Source organism: Pelodiscus sinensis, chromosome 11, assembly GCF_052426305.1.
Source record: "Pelodiscus sinensis isolate ZL-2025 chromosome 11, ASM5242630v1, whole genome shotgun sequence".
NCBI lineage: Eukaryota > Metazoa > Chordata > Testudines > Trionychidae > Pelodiscus > Pelodiscus sinensis.
In genome coordinates, this window is record NC_143062.1 from 18,394,073 (window position 1) to 18,416,706 (window position 22,634).

The following is a 22,634-nucleotide window of genomic DNA, read 5'->3' on the forward strand; positions in this document are numbered from 1 at the left end:
GGGTTATAGATGTCCCAATCTCCCTCTCTGGCTCCTTGCTGCCTCCTTGTAGTCATTCTGTAGTACAGTATAGTTCCCTTCCACCAGACCCCCCCTCTGTTTCTCATAAAATGGAAAAGATCTAATTCAATGCACATCCCGCTATCATGGCACAACCAAATCATGACCTTGCTTTCAGTTAAGAGAAAGCTACATATAAACTACAACCGAATTTTTTACCAGTTAGGAGGAGTTCTTGGATGGATGGACAGATGCACATTTCTAAAATATATAGTATGATCTTATGCAGTAGAAACTTAGTTACACAAACAGTGGGAATGGAGATTGTTCATAACTATGAATGTTAAGATGGTTCTTTTAAAAGTTTACAACTGAACATTGACTTAATAGAGCCTTGAAACTTTACTATGCAGAAGATAAATGCTATGTTTAACTATCTTAATTTACATAAAATAGGCACAAGTTTCCTTACTTTAAAAAAAATCAATTAATGCACCATAGATACTAAAGATGCATCAAGGCATTTATTCAACTTTTCCACCCTTAAAGCCTGGTGATCTAGCCAGACCATTTGCAAGTTGTCTACCATTAGTGTCAATCTCCTTATACCCCCAGTCTGTGTGATGGCTGTAGAAATCTCTGATATAGACAGCTGGATGTGGCAGACTTGATAGAATCTGTTGGTTCCTGTTGACACTTGGCTGCTTGTAAATATTTGCCAGCCAGAAATTGCAGCCTGGATGGTGTCAAAGAATTAGTGGACATCAGCTAAATGGCATCTGCAGTGTCAGACTGAATGGCTGTGTCTAGACTGGCCAGTTTTTCTGGAAAATCAGATGCTTTTCCGGAAAAACTTGCCAGCTGTCTACACTGGCCGCTTGAATTTCCGCAAAAGCACTGACTTCCTACTGTAAGAAATCAGTGCTTTTTGCAGAAATACCATGCTGCTCCCATTTGGGCAAAAGTCCCTTTTGCGCAAAAGGGCCAGTGTAGACAGCTGAGATTTGTTTTGCGCAAAAAAGCCCCGATCGTGAAAATGGCGATCGAGGCTTTTTTGCGCAAAAGCGTGTCTAGATTGGCCATGGACGCTTTTCCACAAAAAGTGCTTTTGTGGAAAAGCGTCCGTGCCAATCTAGATGCTCTTTTCTGAAAATGCTTTTAACGGAAAACTTTTCCATTAAAAGCATTTCCGGAAAATCATGTCAGTCTAGACGTAGCCAATGTGTGTGGTTCAGCCATATTTTGGGTGGAGTCATGTGGCACAACAGGTTGCAGGCATCAATACTGTAACACCCAGCTTTGGCTGTTGCTATTGTGTCTCTTGCAAGCAAATTATGTCAATAGTACATCAATGAGCAATAATGCTGAGTAAATCATATTTGGCAACTGATAAACCCTCCACTTTGAGTTGTAACACGCATAGAGCTGGTCCAATGACATAGAAATCACCCGGCTGAACATTGGGGTTGTTGGTGATTATAGTGCCGGTGTTCTTTGAGTGAGCGTTTATGGAATTTGGCTTACTGCTTGGACCATTAGCTTCCCTGACAATTGGCAGGTATTGGTGGGTGGCATGATGAGAATGCTGATCCATTGCCCTAGCGAGGCTGAAGGTGTATCATTCAGTGCTGGAATGATGGGCTGATGGAAGAAAGATACAATGTCATAATGAAGCAGGAGCCGAGGCTGGGTGAACCCATGATCTCATAACATGCAATAACCTCACAGTGAGATGTGACAGTCAGGTCAAGAGAGCCTGTTGTGATGTTGCATAATGATGTGATGGTGGGTTGACAATAGACTGCCATGATATCACATGATGACATCCTAGCAAAGTGCCATGCTAATGGTGGTAAATGCAAAGTGGTGTGGTGCCACATGAGGTTATAGCAACACAGCCTGTGGAAGGTGTATTAGGCTATTGCAATGTTGAATGATGATGTTATAAGAATGCAGTTATGGTGTTTTGTTGCAAGGTTGCTTTAATGGCATGAAGGTATGTTGTCATAAGGTCCTTTATGATGTCATGTGATTATATGACAAGGGCACAAGAATGGGGGTGATGCAAAGCTATTGTGATGTCACTGGAGGGTGTCCTTGGAATGTGACATGCTGATAGGGTGGATATGAAGCTGCTGTGGTGACACTGGAGGGTTCATAGCGACAGGCGATGGTGGATTGATGTGAGGCCCCTGAGGTTATGTGATGACATCACAATGGCACATCAATGATAGGTTGCATGAGGTCGCTATGGTGTCATAGCAACAGAAGAGAGGCTTGAGTGGGATGCTATGATGTAACACAATGACATCACCACACATGCCTACGTTGCATGGGGTGTCATACTGTTCCCATGGCTCGCCCACCCCTCCTTCCATCCCCACCAGTGGCCTAGCCTGGGCTTGTGGTGCTACGTGGGGGAAGGGTCTAGTGGCAGTTGCTGGGAGGAAGCGCTTCCGTCGTAGACCCGATGTGCCCCGGAAGCGCTTGCTGGGTGCGGGCTGCAGCTCCAAGATGGCGGCGGAGGACCCTCTGCAGAAGCCGGAGCCGCTGGGGGGGGACACGGATGGTAATGGGGGGAGGGGCGGCCGGGGAGCCCCCCAAAACGCACTGAGGGGAGAGGGGCGGCCCCGACCCCGGCAATACCCCCGACCCCAGCCCGAGGGAAGGCTCTGCCGCCCCCCGCGGGCCGGGACAAGGGCCCCCGGCCGAGAGCGGCCTTGCCCTGGAACAGAGGGCGGGGCAGGACGGCGCGGGGACCCCCTCGGAGAGAACCCCCCGCCCGATCCGCCGCCTCCTGACAGGCTCTGTCCCTCCCCAGGCCTGGCTTCCCCTCCCCCGGGTCAGGACCCCTCCCCCCTCAACCTCCACAGACAAGGTTCGCCCCGAATCCAGCGCCCAGCCCCCTACACGAAACTCCTTCCCTGGTTCTGCCTTCCTGCTGCTGCTAGCATCTCCATAGGAAACTCCTGCCCCAGGTCACCCCTTCCCAGAACTGGCTCCCCCGGGTTTTAGAGAGAAGATTTCTTCCCTTGACTCACTCACCTACCCTCCGCTCCCTCTTTCTGTAGGACCCACATCCCCCCCAACCTTTCCCCAAGGGTCAAGATCTCCCCCCCCACCCCCGCCTCTTCGCAAGGAGCTGCTCCCCTCTCTCCAAAGTCCAGAGAAAAGATTTCTTCCCAAATCCCAGACATGCTTCTCCACCATAGGAGACAGTTGCCTTGCCTTTTCTTTAGGAACTGCACCCTCCTCCCCCCACCGTTTCCAGCTTTCATCAAAGGCAATTCCTCCCCTTGCTTTCACACACACAAAGGATCTGCCTCCTCCCAATCCCTCCAGGAAAGTCCTCTCCTCACCCCAAATCTCAGGCAACCCCCCAGCACACAAGATCTTTCTCCTTTTCTGGAAGCTGCTCTCTGACCCCATGCACAATCAGCAAATTCCGCCTCCCTATACCTGATTTCCCCCCTCCCATAATCCCCATGGAAAAGGTTACCCCAACTTCCTTCTTTTTCCAAGTATACAGGGATTCCTTCACACCCCAAAGGCAGGATTCTCCAGGAAGTGCTCTAAGGCCTACTGCTCCTCCTCCTGCACTGTGCATCAACCAGTTCTGCCCTGCTCCTGCAATGGTAGCAGTCAACCCACTCTACCCTCTTGAGGCAGGATCCAGCCCCATCTGTGCCTTGAGGCCTAGAGTTGTGGTTGCCCATATGATACAGGATTCCCCAATCTCTTTATAACCCATGCCATAGGCTGCCCTGTGCCATTGCATTCGAAGATGTGCCCCCCTCCAAACCTGGCAATGAGAATTCCCACCCACTCTGCTCATTCACTGGCTGTAGGCATCCCACCCACTGCAGCTCCTCTCAGGGACTGGATCGCTCTCTCTACCACCATTCCTATCGGGGATAAGATTCCACCATCTGTGCCTTGAGATCTAGAGTCTTGGCCCCTGCATTCCAACCTTCCTGCAGTTCATGTCAGCCCACTCCACCTCCCATTGGCAGGGATCATGCCCAGCCCAGCCCTGACTTCCATGGGAAGCAGGATTCTGGCCTGGCCCCCGAAGACATTCCCTCTATTGCATGTCTCTTATTACCATGTGATGAGGCTTAGGAAACTTGGTGTGGGTGGGTGAGGAAAAGAACCTTCAAACCAAATCATGTGTGGCAAGGGAGTCCTAAATCTCCCATTGGTGTGCCTGCCTCTTAACACAGCTCCTAGTACTGTCCAGTTACTTCCCTACCTCCCTGAAGCTCAGCACTCCGCATTCCCCCACTCCCATCAAGCATCCCAGATGGTTTGGCTTAAAACCTTGCTTGGGTTATCCTTACCTGAGAGCAATAAATAATGTATTATTTGTTTAAAGGTGGAGGGGGGGGACTGTTAGAAAAAGTTGCTCTGAATAACAAGGGGCATTTGGGATGCCTTGGGGGAAAAAACCAGACTTACCCTTTCCCCTCTTAATTGCAGTCTCTTCCCCTAGAATGTTATCAGTAGACACAGTTTATATTCTTTGTTACAACATAAAAACTATTTTGGTTGAGCTGTCCCCAGTAGAGTCTGCTTGGTTCACATCAGCAGGAAAAGTTCTGGACTTTCTTCCAGGTGGTTCTGTTGATTAAAAAAGGGCCGTGGTCTGCCTGGATCTGCTCTGGGGAAGACTCTTGTAGAAAGTCTCAGTGGGATAGCTGTGTTAGTCTGTAACTTTAAAAACAACAAGTAGTACTGTGGCATCTTAGAGACTAAGGGTGCAGGACTTAACTCAAAATAAGCTATGCAAATTGAGCTACTTCAATTGCATAGCTTATTTTGAAATTGAGAGTTTCTACACAGCACTTATTTCTGAATAGAGCCCTCTTCCTCTGACTTCCCTTACTCCTCGTACAATGCGGGTTACAGGAGTCGGAGTAAGAAGCCCTCCAGCTTGACTGTATTTCAACATTATTTTGAAATAACTGCCTGCTGTGTAGACGCAGACGAAGTTATTTTGAAATAGTGTTGCTGGGTAGACATACTCTAACACATTTATTAGGGTAAAATCCGCTTCATCAGATGAGTTGGAGTGGAAATTTCAGAATCTGGGGTATATATAACAGCAAAAGATGTTACCTGTCAATTGAAGGACCAATGTTAATGAATGAAGTCAGGATGGATGTGTCTCATTCACAGCATTTGATGTGGAGAGGCAAATATCAAAAGCAGGGAAGTTGCCTTTGTGGGATGTTAGCCAGTTAAGATCTTTATTCAAGCCTACGTTGACAGTGTTGAATTTGTAAATGAACTCCCAAGTTCAGCTGTCTCCCTCTGCAATCAGGTAATAAAATTCTTTTCTAGAAGGATGGCAACTTTTAAATCCTTTATTGAATGTCCAGGGGAGGTAAAATAATCCCCTACAGGTTTATGTTTGTTACTATTTTTGATGTCTGATTTGTGTGACTTTGTCCATTGGTGCAAGTGGGCGGAGGAAAATGGGTGTGTGTGCACCCCACGTGGTACTTTCCACCCTGTAGTACCTGGCCTTTGGATAAATTTATGGAGGTTAAGTCTATTAATGGCTATTAGCCAGTATGGGTAAGGAATGGTGTCCCCTAGCCTCTGTTTGTCAGAGGGTGGAGATGGATGGTAGGAGAGAGATCACTTGATCATTACATGTTCGGTTCATTCCCTCTGGGGCACCTGGCATTGGTCACTGTCGGCAAACAGGATACTGGGCTGGATGGACCTTTGGTCTGACCCAGTTGGCCATTCTTATGTTCTTATGAGCAAGACCAGGGATCTGTACTGCCTAAGCAGGGAAACATGCCTTTGGGCTGGAAGTCAGAAGCTGCACTCCCGTCTGCTGGTGATGTATGCAATGGAACCGGCCCAGATTGCTTTCTCATCTTCCTGCGGAGCTGGCAACGCTCATCTCTGTCTTTGAACAAGACTGAGAGGTGAACTGGCAGTAGTGATAAATGGGGCTGTTTACACCTCAAAGTTACCTTCTTTGAGGGACTTGTTTGAGATGATTCTCAGTAGGGTTTTGGGTTCCAAGCTTGGCTCAAAATCATTATCCCTTAGTTTCTCCATCTGCAAACGTGGGGATGACATCTGCATCGCTGGATATAGAGGAGATTGAGGGAGGACAGGAGAGCAGTTTTAATGGGCCATATCCACATCCGGTGTACGTTGCATTAGCTCTGGAGACGCAAGCTGAGCTAGGGTCATTAACACAAGTTAAGTATCTAGCTCAATGAGTTGATATAATTTCAGCTAACTCATTATTGCTTATTATTCATAGGTTTTTTTTTTAGGCCAGGAGGAGGGATTAATCCAACTTCACCCCCAAGTTTCCCTGTGATTTTGGTGATTTTTACAGTCCCATTGTTTAGCCTAGCCAGAGGAAGGATGAGGGAGGATCTGGCTGTGTTCCGTAAATACACCAGGGGTTAACCCCAGGGAGGAGAAGAGCTACTGAAGCTAAAGGACAGTGTTAGCACAGAACAGATGGGGTTAATTAGACAGGAATTGATGGAGGCTGGAAATGAAAAGGTTTTTGCTCATTACAGGAGGGAGGTTCTGGATCAGCCTCCCTTAGGAGTAGTGGGTGCCAAACAATCCAACTAGTTTGAACATGGATCTGGATAATTTTTCTAAGTCGGATGATATGACAGGGCTGTCTGTGCTAGCATAGTCTGGCTGCCATGACCCAAGAGGTCCCTTTGAGTCTTCTGTCCAGGAATAAATTCCAGTGTAAAGCATCAGTATACTGGTATTAACTGCCTCCATGCTAGGGATTGCGCTGCTCTAGCTATTCTGGTGTAGTTTGAGATTCATAGAGTACAAGGCATGAAGGAACCATGAGCTCCTCTGATCTAAGCTCCTGTATAGGGCAGGCCAGGCCATTTCATCCACTTTCCTCTGCATGGAGCCCAGTTGCTTATATTTGACTCAAGCCTCTTTCAGAAAGAGTTTGGAACTGACATGGAGAATCCATCACTTTGCAGGCGAGTTTATATTAATGGTTAATCACAGAGCCTGGTAAAAATTGGTGCCTTTACTTAAAGTGACAACCGCTGTGCATCAACACGAACATCAACATTTTAGCTGCTAATTGTGCCAAACTCTTTTGGACAGAAGTGTGGCTGTTTGGAAGCTAGGGGTGTGACATTAATATCTGCAAAGCCTGTAATAGCAAAACCACACTGGATTCACCTAGAGGCATTCACAGCTTCGGTTTCTGTCTGCAAAAGAGCCCCTTGTGTCTGTAATGAGTTAGGGTCAAAAGGACTTTTTCTGACCTCTCCAGAGGCCATTTACCAGAGCTGCACAGAGAGCTGCATTGCTTAGTCACAGCTACTGAGTACTGTTACTTTACAGAAGGCATTTGTAAAGGAAGCTCTGTTTGGTGTCTCGGCTTGCGGGTCAGTGCTGGCTTCTTTGCATTGGGTTTACTCCATTTGCTCTACCTTTTTTTGGGAGAATATTTGCTGTTGGAACTGTAAAATTAACCCTCAAAGGGAAATGGGTCATTTTGGCAATACAATACATGAACTGATCTCTGACCTTGATTGAGGGCCCTGTTCTGTTGAGTGCTGTGCAAGTCTCTCTGAGCCAGAGAGGGGGAGAAAAGCCTGCTGGATTGGGATCTGGGCAGGATCCCTCCACCTCTGCTGATGGAGATCATGGAACCCCTCATGCGGGCCACTGCAGATACCTAGTGAGACACAGTCCCCAAAGAGCTCACAGCGTAATAGCAAAGAAAGGGTAATTAGCCCGTTTTGCAGCAAGGGAAGATGGAGGCTCAGAGAGATTAAAGGACTTGCTCAAATGCTATGTCCGAACCAGAAACTGAACCCACATCTCCTGAGTCTCAGCCCAGTGACCTGATCTGAAGGACCAGCCTTCCCTCTCCAGCCATGCAGATGATAATCTTGGGCAGTGTCTGTACCCCCACCGTGAGGGAAGGGTGCAGCTGGTGTGGGATAACCAGCTCATTCCATCTCTTCTTCTCTTCCAGGAGTTAACTGTCTGGCATATGATGAAGCCATCATGGCTCAGCAGGATCGCATCCAGCAGGAGGTGAGCTTCCAGAGGGTTGTTGGGTGCAGGGCAGTGTTCTCTCTCATTTTTATGTCCACTTCCGTTATGTGCTCCAGTATGGAGGTGATGTAACACATAACAAAAGTCATTCTGCACACGGACAGTATGTGTTCGGGGTGGCGCTGAAGGTTTGGGCTGGAGGAGGGGGCTCAGGAGTAGGGCAAAGGGTTGAGTTGTGGGATGAGGGCTCTGGCTGGGGATGCAGGCACTGGGCTGGAGTCAGAGATGAGGGGTTTTGGGGTGCAGGCTGTCCCAAGGAGAGAAGACAACCCCCAGTCCTCTCACCACAGTAGCTTGGGGCCAGGTGAGAGGTGCCTTTGCATGGCCGCTGCAGCTCCACTGGGCACAACTGGGGGATGGATACCTGTTCCCTGACTGGGGCAGGTTCATGCTAGGCTGAGTGGTGGCCCAGAAAGTGGCGTCTGTCCACCCCCCCCCCCAAATGCTGGGGCAGCTCCGGTTAGGTTCTGTGGCCGAGGGAAAGGCGCCAGGTCCTGCATGGAGCTGCCATAGCTGAGGGGAAAGGTATCCCTTCCCCCAGTCTCCCGGTCCTGGTGTGGAGCGGCCACAGCCAGTGGGGAGAGGCCAAATGGAAATGCTTCTCCTCCTGGGCCCCTCCCCTTCTTCTGAACTACCTTCCATCCGTGAAGACGTTGGGATTTGCTCTCAGTTCCATTCAGGTCCACATAACAGTTATCTGCACTCCACTCCCCTGTGGAAGGGCATTCCATTCATGCCTAGCCATTGGCTGCCAGGTTTTGGAAGGGCCTCCTCAGAACCATTTCATCTGTTCAACCTGGTGCTCCCCAATGGGACCTCAGGCTTGTTCTCTCAACATTAATGAAGTTGCCCTTCAAGTCACTAGCTTCCTGCTCCCTGTCCCTCCTTTCCATGAAGCTATTCCTTCTGTGAAAAGAGTAGGTTCACTGTGGCTATCATGGCAGACACTCCATTCACCATGTTACATAAGGACAAAATTTCCCTGCGCTTGCACCCTGAGTTTTTGCCAACAGTTGTATTCTGCTTTCAACTCAGTCAACCCATATACTTAATGGCTCTCTTTCCGAAGCCACATGCCTCAGTGGAGGAGCGGTGCCTGTGCTTCATCAACATCCACAGGGTCCTGGCATTCTGCCTGCAGAGGACAAGACCATTCTAGAAACCCCCAGACTTGTTACTGTACTGAAAGACTTAGGGGCAAGCGATCTCCACACAGTGGATTTCAGGGTATTTTACATTCTGTTATTGGGACTGTCTCCTCTCCTCAGTGTGAGCGCCCATTTCTCAAGAGCGCAAGCATTGACTGCAGTCACCCATCACCATATGCTGCATTCGGGCATATGCCAAGTGGCTATGTGGCATTGGGGTCAATGTGCCTTTGCTTCATATTACACCGTGGTACAAGATTCTGACAGATGCTTCGTTTGGCTTGGCTGTCCTCAGTTCAGCCCTTCCACTCCCTTCCTCTTAATTTGTTTCCAAATTAAGTACTGCTTGTTAATCTCCCTCTGGCAAATATAATAGGGACTGTCTCTTTTGAAGGATGGAGGTTATTTACCTGTAACTGAGGGTATTTTGAGAAGTGTGGTCCAGATCTGTATTCCACTTCCTGTCCTCCTTGTCCATGGCATCCTTTATCACAGTGGTCCCCAACGTTGCGTGGCTGCCGGGCGCCCGGGGGCGGGGCCACGCACGAGCTGCGTGCCCGGGGGTGGGGCCACGCACGAGCCGCGCACCCGGGGGCGGCACTGCGCATGTGCCGCGTGCCCGGGGCAGGGGCCGGCAACGCACCCGGGGCCGCCCACGAGCCACGTGCACCAGGCCGGCACCGCACATGTGCCCTGGGGCTGGGGCTGGGGCCGGGGCCGCCCACGCGCCTCGGGCCGGCCCTGCGCATGTGCCGCGCGCCCAGGGGAGGGGCCGCCCATGCGTCCCGCGCCTGGAGCCGGCACCATGCATGTGCCGCGCGCCGGGGGCGGGGCCAGCCCAGATGTTTCAGCGGGCGCCCAGAAATCCCCCGGCGGGCGCCATGGCGCCCGCGGGCACCGCGTTGGGGACCACGGCTTTATCATCTCGCATAAAACTATGAGGCGAAACAAGGTGAATGTGTGGGCTGACAGACACAACTATTCTTGAAAATCTTCAGCTGTGGACACATGACACTTGCAAAAATGCTCAGTGGAATATATATATATATAGGGGCCACACATCTTGGAGAACCTCTAGTGGCAGGTGAGTAACTTCCTCCTCTCTAGGAAAAACATTGTGCATTTGTTTTTCTGACAAAAACTCCATCCTGAATGTCCATAAACTGAAAGGTTTTGATTGTGAAATGCTGTTGCAGTGCCTCATGGGAGTTGAAGGTGCCTTGTGCTCCCATTCTCTGTGTTTGGGCTTTCTAGTTGAATTACATCTCCCGTGGTGCACCAGGGCTGTTGCATCCCCTTGCGTAGAGGCGGACTGTGGTCCATGGTGGGAGGAGTGCGCCAACCCAGAAGCCTGAAGTGGAGAATAGGTGCATGATTCCTCTGGACTACAATTCCCAAGAGGCACGGCAGGGGCTCGGCAAGAAGGTGAAGGCATTAGTAAGAGATGTAGATCAGCGGGGGCCCCCTGGCCTATGGAAGGGAATGGGGGCATGAGGTAGCCAGACTACAGTTCCCATGAGGCAGTGTAGTCAGCTCTAGGTCTCCTGCAGCAGGCCTTGTGTCTCTTTTAGTTTGGGGTGCATCCATAGCGAGGTTGGGGAGCCCCAGCTGTCGCTTTCCTCTCTCTAGTCTCTCAATGTCTCCTTTTGTCCTTTCAGATCGCCGTCCAGAACCCCCTGGTGTCGGACAGACTGGAGCTGTCGGTTCTGTACAAAGAGTACGCAGAGGACGATCACATCTATCAACAGAAGATCAAGGTAGAGGCAGCCGGGTACTCTCTAATCTGGGACCCTCCTCACCCAGTCCCAGCCCCACACCTCCAGGTCTTTCCTCCTTAGTCCCTCTGCCAGATCGCCCTAGATCCCCTGTTCCCCCTGGCTTCCCCATTTCCGATTAATTGCAGGCTCCAGCCTGCCTCACCCTGACACCTAAATGCCAGCCCTTTCTCCCTCCATAGTCCCCCAGCCTCTCTGCGAGCTCTGCCTCGCACCCCCTCAATCTTGGCCCTCCCTTTCCCCCACCATTCCTCAGTTTCCCTTCACTAGATTCACTTCCCACTGAAAATCCTGGGTTCTCTGCCCATGTAGTTCCCCAGCCTCTCTGCTCCTACCCACTAAATCCTGCCCCTCCTCAGCATTGTCCATCAAGCTCCCCTCCCTAAATTACCTGTTCCTCATTCCCCGAATTGGGCCTTCCCCCAGGTGCTCCCTCCAGTCTCAACAGGCTTTGGCAGGAGTGGAAGTGTAATAACATGTAGAATTTATGTGGCACTATCAGACACTAACTCCCCAGCCCCTTTGCATATGGGGGAATAATTGTGCCCCTCCCCACTGCTCAGGACCTGCTCAAAAAGTACTCGTATATTCGGAAGACGCGGCCCGACGGCAATTGCTTCTACCGAGCGTTTGGCTTCTCGCACCTGGAGGCCCTGCTGGAGGACAGCAAGGAGCTGCAACGGTAGGCTGGGGTCCCACAGAAGACTAGAGTCTAGGGGCATCAGTGTGGTAGGAGGGCAGTGAGGAGACGCCAGCTGTCTATGACTGGTGGAGGGAAAGGTGGGGAGGGCTCACAGCTACTGAGGAAGGAGTTGCTTGGGAGGAGGTTATGGAAAGGCGGTCGTGGAAGAAGTAGCTGTAGCAGTGACGCGTGGTGGTTGTGTGAACATGGGTGATGGTGGAGTCAGGTGGGCGCTGCGGGTGCATTTGTTATGTAGCTCAGGGATGGGATCGGAAGGACAACCAATGGAGGTGGTGAGCTATTGTTTTTCCCGGGGAGGAAGGCTTTAAAGTCTACCAGCTTAGAGTATGAAAGGAAATCCTTGGTAGCTGGTCCTATAAATTTGGAGGCCAGTAGAGGAATAGACCTTGCAGGGTGGCCCAGTCAGGTGGCATGGAAGGGAAGTGTTGGCAGGCCAGCTTGATCACAGCTTATACCACCTGCATATTGGGGGTGGCTGTAGAAGAGAAAGTCCATGTCCTTAATAGGCACAAAGTAGCAGCACTCTTTTCCTTTCTCTTCCTTGAAAGGCTGTGCTCGGAGGCAGAGCCGGAGGTGTGCCAAACAGCTTGGGCTGGCTGCACAGGAGCATCATGAGTAGGGAGGGGAGTGTGGGAGGGGCCAGGAGGTTGCAGGAATTTTCAACTGGCAGATTGAGGACTGCGCTGAAGCAAGTCCTAACCTGCATGTGGTCACTGGGGGAGAGAGAGAGCATGGGTGGGCTAAGAGCATCATCAGTGGATGAAGAGGCACCTGTATGGACCAGAGGAGGTGATGGATCCACCAGGGTGGAAATGGGAAGAGGCTCCTTGTACACAGAGAAGAGCAGTGAAGCAGGCACCTCAGTGCAGAGATTCCAGGCAGTCCAGTATGGCCAAGCACAACAGTTGCCAGGCACTGGCAATTCCCATGGGTAGTAGAACAAGGGATCAGCTGGATCAGACAGCTGATGGTACAGGTTATACAGCCAGGCAGGAGAGACACTGCAACACTTTTGAAAATAACTTATTCCGTGTGTACACAGCAGGCAGTTATTTTGAAATAGTGTCAAGCTGGAGGACTTCTTACTCCAACTCCTGTAACCCTCCTTGTACTAGGAATAAGGGAAGTCGGAGGAAGAGGGCTCTATCTCGAAATAAGTGCTGTGTGGACACTCCCTATTTTGAAATAAGATACAATTGACATAACTCAATTTGCGTAGCTTATTTCGAATTAAGCTCTGCAATGTAGACGTACTCTTGGGGTCCAAAGAGGTCTGGTAGGGCGAGGCTGTCGGAGCTGGCAGTGCGGGGTAGAAGAAGGCCAGGAGAGCTGAGAGTTTGTCCAAAGGGGCTGGCAGAGAACGGAGGGAGATGCTCATCCTGCAGAAAACAGCTGCTGAAAGGTGCCTGAAGGAATGGGGTGGAGGTGAGCCAGCATTCAACAACATGAGGTCAGCCATGGGCAAAAGAGGGGACAGACTTCCTGGAATGCACAGGGCCAGGTGAACAAATTGATGGTCCTGGCAGAGTGGAAGGAGCTGGAGATAGTGGTGGTGGATCAGTCACTGGGGCTGGCAGGAGCGCTGGTTGGACATGGTGCTTGGTTATGTGCTTTGTGTGGGATTTCTCCAGAGCAGGAGTATCCAGATTGGTGTGTGATGTCTCACCTGACCTGGCACGACTCAGGGAGGCAGTGCTGTGCTCAGAAGCCGTCCCTGTTGCGGTGGGGCTGGTGGCCTGTGATACAGAGGAAGTCTGACTAGATGATAGGATGGTCCTTCTAGCTGTAAACTCGATGACGTTCCTCCTTGATGCCTGTCTCATTCCATCTTATGCAGGTTCAAGGAGATCTCTGCCAAAAGCAAGGAGGACCTGGTGTCCCAGGGCTTCACAGAGTTCACAATCGAGGATTTCCATAACACGGTGAGTACCATTTCCCTGTGGGATGGGGAAGATCTCATTGGATAGGACGGGATGATCAGAGCAGATTGGTACTCCTGAGACTTGCGTTCGATTCTTGGATTTCCTGCAGGCTCCCTGGGTCGCTTCCCCCCTGCTCCTCAGTTAGGCCCTCGGTTTCCCTAGGACCGTGGTCTCCACCTTTTTCACCACAAGATCACTTTTTCAATTTAAATGCAATGTAAGATCTACCTCAGACCCAAATACCCTTGTTCTACTTCCTTCCCACCTCTTCCTTGAGGCCCTGCCCCTGCTCCACCCCTTCTCTGAGGCCTTACCCTGCTCACTCCATCCCCTTTCCTCTCCCATCCTCACTCACTTTCACCAAGCTGAGGTAGGGGGTTGTGGTGCAAGTTCTGGCCTTGGGCCAAGGGGTTCAGAGTGTGAGCAGGGCTCAGGGCTTAGCCCAGGGTGGGGGATTGGGGTCCAGGAGGGGTTTCAGGGTGCAAGCTCTGGAAAGGAGTTTGGGTGCAGGGGGACTCATGTCTGGGGCAGGAGGTTGGGTGCAGGAGGAGGTTCAGGACTGGAACAGAGATTCAGGAAGCAGGCTCTGGCTGGGCACAGTTTAACTGAGACTGTTTCTGGGTGGTGGAGCAGCGGGGTCAAGGCAGGCTTACTCCTGCCCTGGCCCTGCACCACTCCTGAAAGCAGCTGGCACATACAGCCATGGCGCCTTGTGCTGCCCCTCATCTACAGACACTGAGCCCACAGCTTCTACTGGACATGGTTCCCTTTTATTGATCATTGGGAGCTGCAGGATGGACATGCCAGCCACTTCCAGGAGCAGCAATTACCATAGGGATAACTACTCCAGCCATGCCAGGTTAGGCATTTTAGAACTCACCACTCAAAGAATTAAATGTAAGCATAAGAGAGAAATGAAAATGATGAAATGCACAGACCAGTCAAAAACCAAAAATAACCCACTTTGCAAGTAATAAAAGAAGTAACAACAAAAACACACGTGTGTTGGGTTGGGAGATGAGTGTGTGTTTGTGAGAATGACAGACACAGTGTGTGAGCGTGACAGATTTGCATTGCCAAGCTCCCTCCATCCCCTTCTCTCTGTGTGGAGACAGGGTACAGGAGTGGGGGGAGGAGGGACACCCTGACATCAGCGCCTCCCCTCTTCTCCCTCTCACACGCTGCACAGCAAGCAGGAGGTTCCCAAGGAGCAGCTCCAAGGCAGAGGGCAGAAGCAGCATGACAGGGGGGAGGGGGGGAGCAGCTGAAGTGCCAGCACTTGATAGCTTCCCGGCCAAACCAGTCAGGATCACCTGTCAGAGGCTCCAAGATCTACCAGTAGATCCTGATCCACTGGTTGGTGACCACTGCCTTAGGATGAGGACACCAGCTCATGCTAGTGCCACTGACCAGAGTCCAGCCTGTTTAGTCTGACTCAGAGCTCATGGTGGTGGGAGGGGTGGTGAAGCAAAGGGGCTGCCTCTGACACTCTTTCTTGTGCCCTGCAGTTCATGGACCTGATAGAGCAAGTGGAAAAGCAGACCACGGTGCCTGAGCTCCTGGCCTCTTTCAACGACCAGAGTACCTCCGACTATCTGGTGGTGTACCTGAGACTGCTGACCTCTGGCTACCTACAGCGTGAGAGCAAGTTCTTCGAGCACTTCATTGAGGGCGGCCGTAGCATCAAGGAGTTCTGCCAGCAGGTAGGGGCAGCTCGCGGGACTGTAGGGGGTAGTAGGTTCCGATCCTAGAGTTTGCCCTCCCTGCTGTGTCTCATACCTGTGCCAACACCACACTGAGCACGAGGAGTTGGGAGGGGAGGGTGAAGGATCCATGGTACGATTTTGCTCCGTTCCTCCTAAACTGTCATGGAGTGTAGCTTGGAGCTACAACCCAACTCCTCCCTGTGTCGAGGACATTTCTCGGTAGCGAGGCTGAGGCCCAGGCGACTTGTGATCTGAGGGGAATTAGGCAGGGGTGTGTGTGTGCTGAAACCCAGTGACCTCATGATCTCAGTAGCATCCACATGCAGTTGTTTCCTGGGGCAGGAGATGGGACAAGCCCTGCCCCTGGAAACAATCAGTGTGTGATCTGAGTAGGATTCCTAGCTTGTTCCTTGGGGGGGAACCCCTGTCCATTTAGAGAGGGTGCTAAGAACCAGCTGATTCATGATCTCATTCAGATCCCTAGCTAATTCCCCTGGGGGGATCCCCTGTGTGGCGGGAGGGGGCGCAGCACCCTGGGCAATTGGATAGGCAGCTGGGGGTGGGAAGGTTTGCCAACCTGTGATTGGCATAGGAGCCAGAGGTAGGTTCCTGGAGGTGGGGCCTGTTGAACTCCAGCTGAGGCAGGATGTTAGTAATATCCTAGGTGAGTCCCCTGGCTGTGTGGAGCGGGGAGAGGGGCACGGTGCCCTCAGTCAGCACCTGGACTTTAATCTTCTGTGTGCTTGTTTTGCCTCCCTCTCAATCCCTTCCAGGAGGTGGAACCCATGTGCAAAGAGAGTGACCACATCCACATCATCGCCCTGGCTCAGGCCCTGAACGTGTCTATCCTGGTGGAGTACATGGACCGGGGTGAGGGTGGAGGCACCAACCCCCATGTCTTCCCAGAGGGCTCGGAGCCTAAGGTGTATCTACTGTACAGACCGGGACACTACGACATCCTGTATAAATAGGTGCTGGCCAGCTGCCTCTGTTCCCTCCCTGCAGATGTTCCACAGGCCCCCCGCCCTGCTCCCACCGGCAGTCTCTGTGGTTGTAAATGGTAATCTCGTGCCCTGATCTCGCTCTTTGTTTTCCGTTGTTACACTCGCCCTTCTGTGTTTTATTAAAGGGGATGCTGGTGAATGGAGCCCACTTGTCTGGTGGATTTGTTCAGGTTGCAAGAAGCAGTTCACTGTGGTTGCCCCGACCCTGCCTGTGGTCCCATGTACTCTGTTGTCTAGTTTTCTCTGTGCCAGTGCCTGTCACGGGCTCTTTCAGGGGACAGTGCCTGAGAACCCAGCCAAGAAAGCTGCTGCGGAGCCTCGAGCTGCAATCATCCCGTGGCTCCTTGTGTGTCTGAGGGGCATGGGGGAACCCCTGAACGTGGCTGAGGCCATTGTTCACCCAGGCCACGTCTAATCTTCGGTGAACACGCCCTGAATGTTTTTGCCTTTCCTCTGATACCTTGTGGCAGCGGGCCCGCAAGGCCGAGAAGTACATTGAAGTTGCATCTGAAAAGGCCACCTGAAAGAACTGTATTGAGAGTGCAAAGCAGAGTGTGTGGCAGTTGGAAAATGCCTATCCATGCTACCGTCATCTTCATTCTCCAGGATGAAGGGAGCTTGCCAGCTGGGTGGCTAGTCAGTCTGTCTTTTGGTCCTCATCTAGCCCCGACATCTCTGTGGTTTGCTGCTCTGCCCCCGCCCCGTGGCAGAGCTCTGAAGAAGTTCTATGGATTTTGACAAAGTGCCTCCAGTGTGGGAGGAAGTGGCAGTTTGCCTATTGGACACATGGAGAGACAGGCCAGCTCCTGCCAGTGGCCCAGATGCCAAGTCGGGCCTGCTTCTGGAAAGTTGGGTGGAGGCGCCTTACTAGCTTGGCAGAGGGAGGGATGGAGCGTCCCCGTGTCCAGTCAGCAGAGAGAGTTGGGCTGTAGGCAGTCGTGTCAATGCAGCATGCCTGGATTTGAATTGCCCCAGTGGAAAGTGCTGATTGCAATCATTGATTTATAATCAGTGTTTCCAGGTGGACCTCACTTATTAGAGAACAGAGCCTTTATGTGGGTCAATTTACAGCTCAGCAGTGGTGGTGTGTTCAGGGGCTGGGCTATCCTGAGAGCTCATTATGTCAGGGAGCTATTGCAGAGCCTGCTGTTTTCAGATTTGTTAGAAAATAGCGAAGGCTCCTTTGCTTACGTTGGAAATGCATCAAGCCCTCAAGACAGAGCAAGGCTACTAGGTAAGGTTCCTGCAGTTACTTCTATGTGCCCTACGTTCAGACCTCGCCTTGTGAGGGCCGTAAGAGTTTGTGCTCCCACAGGAACAGTTGAGCTCTACCTACAGGAGGATCTACTCCTTCCACATGACTGCACACCTGGCAGAAGCCCCTCCCCTCATCAGTGAGTTCACTACTACCCTTGGAAATCGTCAGCTAGAAGAGGCTCCTTTATTCAGAAATGGATAATTGTGAGTGTCAAACTAGAAATCCAAGTCAGAGCAAGCTGAACAAACCAAACAGGACAAGATGACTTAGCAAGATCCTGCTCCCACTAGAAACTGGCACCATGCACCAAGTCCAGCTTCCTGCTCCCTCCAGGACTCAGCTGAGCAGTAGGGAAGTACTTTGGAACCTTCAAGCTGACACACAACATGGTGCTGCAAAGCTGGGCCATCATCCGCCCGACTATTTAAGTCAGTTTATGAATATAGAAGTGGATTTCAGATCACGGTTTTGTTAGGCGTGGCCTAAAAAGTGTTCTAGATTGCATGGCTTTCACATTGCGATGTGTCTTGGCTCTGCTTGGCAAACCGATGAGAGTTCAGCATTTCCCTGTAAACTCCCACACCGTGTTTTGACTCCCCCTCCCCAAGTAATAAAGCACATTGTATTAATTCCTGCTGCAGGGCTTTTGGGGAGGAGGGGCAGGCTCTGTACACACACACAGCTGGCCAAGATCATCCAGGTCCTGGCTCAGGTCCAGCTGAATAGGGCAGAAACCTGTGAGATCATGGGGGATGTCATTTTGACTTCTGTAATGTATGCTGGAGTTCTCACACTGCCAGTACTAAAACAGCCTTGGTACCTCTTAACAGCAGAGGACAGCTTCCTAATCTTAAATGAGAAGGCACTGCAGCTAATCCGGGGTAGAATTCTTTCTTAGACCTTAACAGAGCAGAACGGCTACAGAACAAACAGTTATCGGTAGCTTTGGTACAAGTGCTCATAGCTTGATCACATTTACAAATTGCATGTGCCCAGCATGCCAGTTTCACACAGCTGAGAATAATTTTAATTAAATCAGCTGGAAGGAAAAATTTAATCAGAAAAATATTAATTGGTAAAAGAACCTTATGAGATGCCCAGAAAGCTGCAAGCCCACATGTGTGGAAGACGGCTGGGCTGGCTAAGAGCATTTAGAGGGGAACTGAAGGCAGCAATCACTAGATCATAACCAGAGGAAGAAGAGAGAAGGTGACAGTAATGAATGTGAGTCCTAAGCTAGGCAGTGTAGGACACTGATCAAGTAAGCCCCAAGGAGCAAGCTATGGAGGTTTTTTTAAAGCTGTACCTGGAACTAAGAATTGGGAGGGTTTCAGTTCATTATTAGATGGAAGTGGTAGTATTTCCAGTAGCATACAATCAATGTTTGTTGTGTTTGAGGGGAAAAAGGACGATTAGTCTCAGTATCCTTCCCATGCTCCTGGGCTCTCCAGAGGCTGCTCAGACACTAGTGAAGTCGGTCATTTTACAAAATCAGCAGGTCCAGATCTCTGGGATGCAAGTTTGAACAGAGCTAGGTGACGAGCTCTGGCACTGTTACTCTCGATTAAGTCTTGGAGCACTGGGGAAATTTCAGAAGACTGGAAGAAAGCTAAATGACATGCCAGTTTTTAAAAAAGGAGAGGGGAGGTAAATGGGACAATAGGGTGAGTTATAGGCCTACCAGCAATCCTAGGCAAGATAATAGAGCAGCAGAGAGGTGACTTGATCGAGTTAAATGAGCAGAACATAACATGGGTTAACATAGGTTCCTGGCAGATAGCTTCCACCTCATTCCCTTATTTCGAGGAATTTTGGTAAAGATAACAGCACTGCGGTAGGAGATGTTTCCTTAATGCATTTGAATCTATTAAAACCCAAGCTATCCAGAGTTAGCATGCCCCACATGCCAGGAATTAAAAACTAACTCACCAATGGGTGTCACCATGTAACTGATGGGGACAGTCAGTAAATGGGTCTGCTTCCAGTGCGGTCCTGCAGGACTTGGTTCTTGGGTCTATGCTAACTACCACTTCTATCCAGCTCACAGTGAAAGTCTGCCTTGACAAAAATGCAGGAGTGGTAAATAAGGGCGCAGGTCATCCATTGAGAACTGTTTGGATAGTCTTGAGAGCCTGTTCATAACCCAACTATGCAAATGTTTACATCTAGGAGCAGAATGTGTAGGCCATACACACAGGCTGCGTCTAGACTGGCAAATTTTTCCACAAAAGCAGCTGCTTTTGCAGAAAAACTTGCCAGCTGTCTACACTGGCCACTTGAATTTCTGCAAGAACACTGACTTCCTACTGTCTGAAATCAGTGCTTCTTGCGGAAATACTATGCTGCTCCCGTTCGGGCAAAAGTCCCTTTTGTGCAAAGCTTTTGCGCAAAAGGGCCAGTGTAGACAGCTCAGATTTGTTTTGCGCAAAAAAGTCTCGATCACGAAAATGGCGATCGGGGCTTTTTTGCGCGAAAGCGCGTCTAGATTGGCATGGACGCTTTTCCGCAAAAAGTGCTTTTGCAGAAAAGTGTCCGTGCCAATCTAGACGCTCTTTTCCGCAAATACTTTTAACGGAAAACTTTTCCATTAAAAGCATTTGCAGAAAATCATGCCAGTTTAGACGTAGCCACACAGTGGAGGTGGGCTTCTGGGAAGTTTGACTGATAGATTTGTGGCTCATTGTTCATAATCAACTGAACACAAGATCTGCGTGGCCAGAAGAGCTAATGTGAGCCTGGGATGCCCAAACTGGGGACTCTGGAGCCGGTTGAGCCTTTTACCTTTGCATTTGGCAGCTGCTGGAATTCTGCCTCCTGTTCTGGGGCCTACAATTGAAGAAGGCTGTTGAGAAACTAGTTGGGTTCTGAGAAGAGCACCAGGAATGATCGCAGGGTTGCAAAACAGGCCTTCTAATGAGACTCCATCTATTTAACTTGCCCAAGGAAAGGTTAAGGGGTGACTTAAAACACAGTCTGCAAGTAGCTACATGGGGAACAAATCTTTAATGGGCGCTCCAGTCTAGCACAGAAAGGTCACCAGTCCACAGGGTGGAATTGAGTCTACACAGACTGGCACTAGGGCACTTTTCCTTAGAGTGCACTTGAGTAATTAGTGAAATGCTTTCCGGGGGTAAAGGTGGAGTGTTCCTTGCTGACAGTTCTGAAATCCAGGTGGGCTGTTTCTCTAAAGAGATATGCTCCGGGAATTATTTTAGGGCAGTTCTTCGGCCTGTGTCCTACGGGAGGGTAGAAAATAGGACCTTAAATGGTGGCTTTTGGGCTGTAGAATTATCAAGGTAAAATAGTAGATGTCAAAAGAGTTTTTAGTTTAATGTCCGGGGAGAGCCAACTGGGGTGGAGGTATGCGAATCAGCCAGAGACACCCCCTCCAGGAAGAATTAGAGGGGGAAATTTATTTCCTAGGAAAGAGAAGAGGAGAGAGATTGATAAAATACTGGTAGGACCCGAAGAAAAATGGTTAAATAAAAGAAGTCCCTGTCAGTTAAGTCACATGAAAGCGACTGAGTAAATACAGGCAGTCCCCGGGTTACGTACAAGATAGGGACTGTAGGTTTGTTCTTAAGTTGAATCTGTATGTAAGTCGGAACTGGCGTCCAGATTCAGACGCTGCTGAAACTGACCGCCAGTTCTGACTTACATACAGATTCAACTTAAGAACCCCAAGCTTCCCCAAGTCAGCTGCTGCTGAAACTGATCAGCACTGATTCCAGGAAGCCTGGGGCAGAGCAACTCTGCCTCGGGCTTCCTGTAGTCAGCGCTGGTCAGTTTCAGCAGTGGCTGACTTGGGGACGCCTGGGGCAGAGCAGCTGGGGTGCTGCTGGGTTGCTCCAGTAGCACCGCTCCTCAGCGCTACTGGACCACCCCAGCTGCTCTGCCCCAGGCGTCCTGATTCAGCCACTGCTGAAACTGACCAGCAGCGGCTGAATCAGGACCTGGGGCAGAGCAGCTGGGGTGCTGCCGGGTTGGTCCAGTAGTGCCCAGAGCAGCGCTGCAGGACCAATCGGCAGCACCCCAGCTGCTCTGCTCCAGGGTCCAAAACAAAAGCCTGGTCTGCTGGGGGGGGGACGGTCCCCAGCAGACCACAGGCACCCGGACTGAAGCGGCAGCAGCGGCGGGTTCCCGCGCTTCTGAGGCTTTGCTCTGGCAAAGCCTCAGAAGCGCGGGAACCCGCCCGGTGCCCCTGATCTGCTGAAGACGGTCTCCAGCAGACCGGGGCACCAGAGCAGCTTACGAACGGGGCTTTCTCGCCCTGGAGCTCGCAGGTAGCAATCCGCTACCTCGACCTCCGGGGCAAGAAAGCCCCGTTCGTAAGTGCGGATCCGACATAAGTCGGATCCGCGTAAGTTGGGGTCTGCCTGTAGCGATTTTGTAAGTGCTTCTATACATGTGTTAGAAGGCTGAAGTCTAAGATAGGCATACTAAAATGGCTGGTTTGAAGTAAGGATACAGCAACAGCAGATATCACAGAAATGTGGAGGAAAGAGAATTAGCAGGACACTAATGCTAGTGTGAGAAACTGACCCAGTAGGCAGTGCTGGTGGGGGAGTGGCACTGTGTTATTCCAATAAGGTAAATCTAGCTGTACCAGGGAATCACTACTTGCAGTATGTCCTCGCTTGAAAAGTGTCAGAGGAGTTGCCGTGTTAGTCTGTAACTTTAAAAGCAATGAGTAGTCCTGTAGCACCTTTGGGTGTGTCTAAACTACATGGCTCCGTCGACAGAGCCATGTAGTTTAGACACACCCAAAGGTGATTGGCAGAGGGAAATGAAGCCGCGATTTAAATAATTGTGGCTTCATTTAAATTTAAATGGCTGCCGCGCTCTGCCAACCAGCTGATGATCAGCTGTTTGTTGGCAGATCGGGGCAGTCTGGACGCACCGCTGTCAACTAGGAAGCCTTTGTCGACCTGCGCAGGTATGCCTCATGAAAGAAGTCCTCGTTTCGTGAGGCATACCTGCGCTGGTCGACAAAGGCTTCCTTGTCAACAGCGGCGCATCCAGACTGC

The 22,634-nt window shown here is 50.7% G+C and overlaps 1 protein-coding gene across 1 annotated transcript; it reads left to right on the forward strand.

Annotated features, from left to right (window-relative positions):
- Positions 1-2,418: 2,418 nt before the first annotated feature.
- Positions 2,419-16,492, forward strand: OTUB1 (OTU deubiquitinase, ubiquitin aldehyde binding 1). The gene is made up of 7 exons (XM_075939089.2): positions 2,419-2,569; positions 8,009-8,070; positions 10,898-10,996; positions 11,578-11,696; positions 13,555-13,639; positions 15,148-15,342; positions 16,119-16,492. Exons 1-7 carry the CDS (start codon positions 2,515-2,517, stop codon positions 16,314-16,316), a joined length of 813 nt encoding a protein of 270 aa, XP_075795204.1. The 5' UTR covers positions 2,419-2,514; the 3' UTR covers positions 16,317-16,492.
- The last annotated feature ends 6,142 nt before the right edge of the window (positions 16,493-22,634 follow it).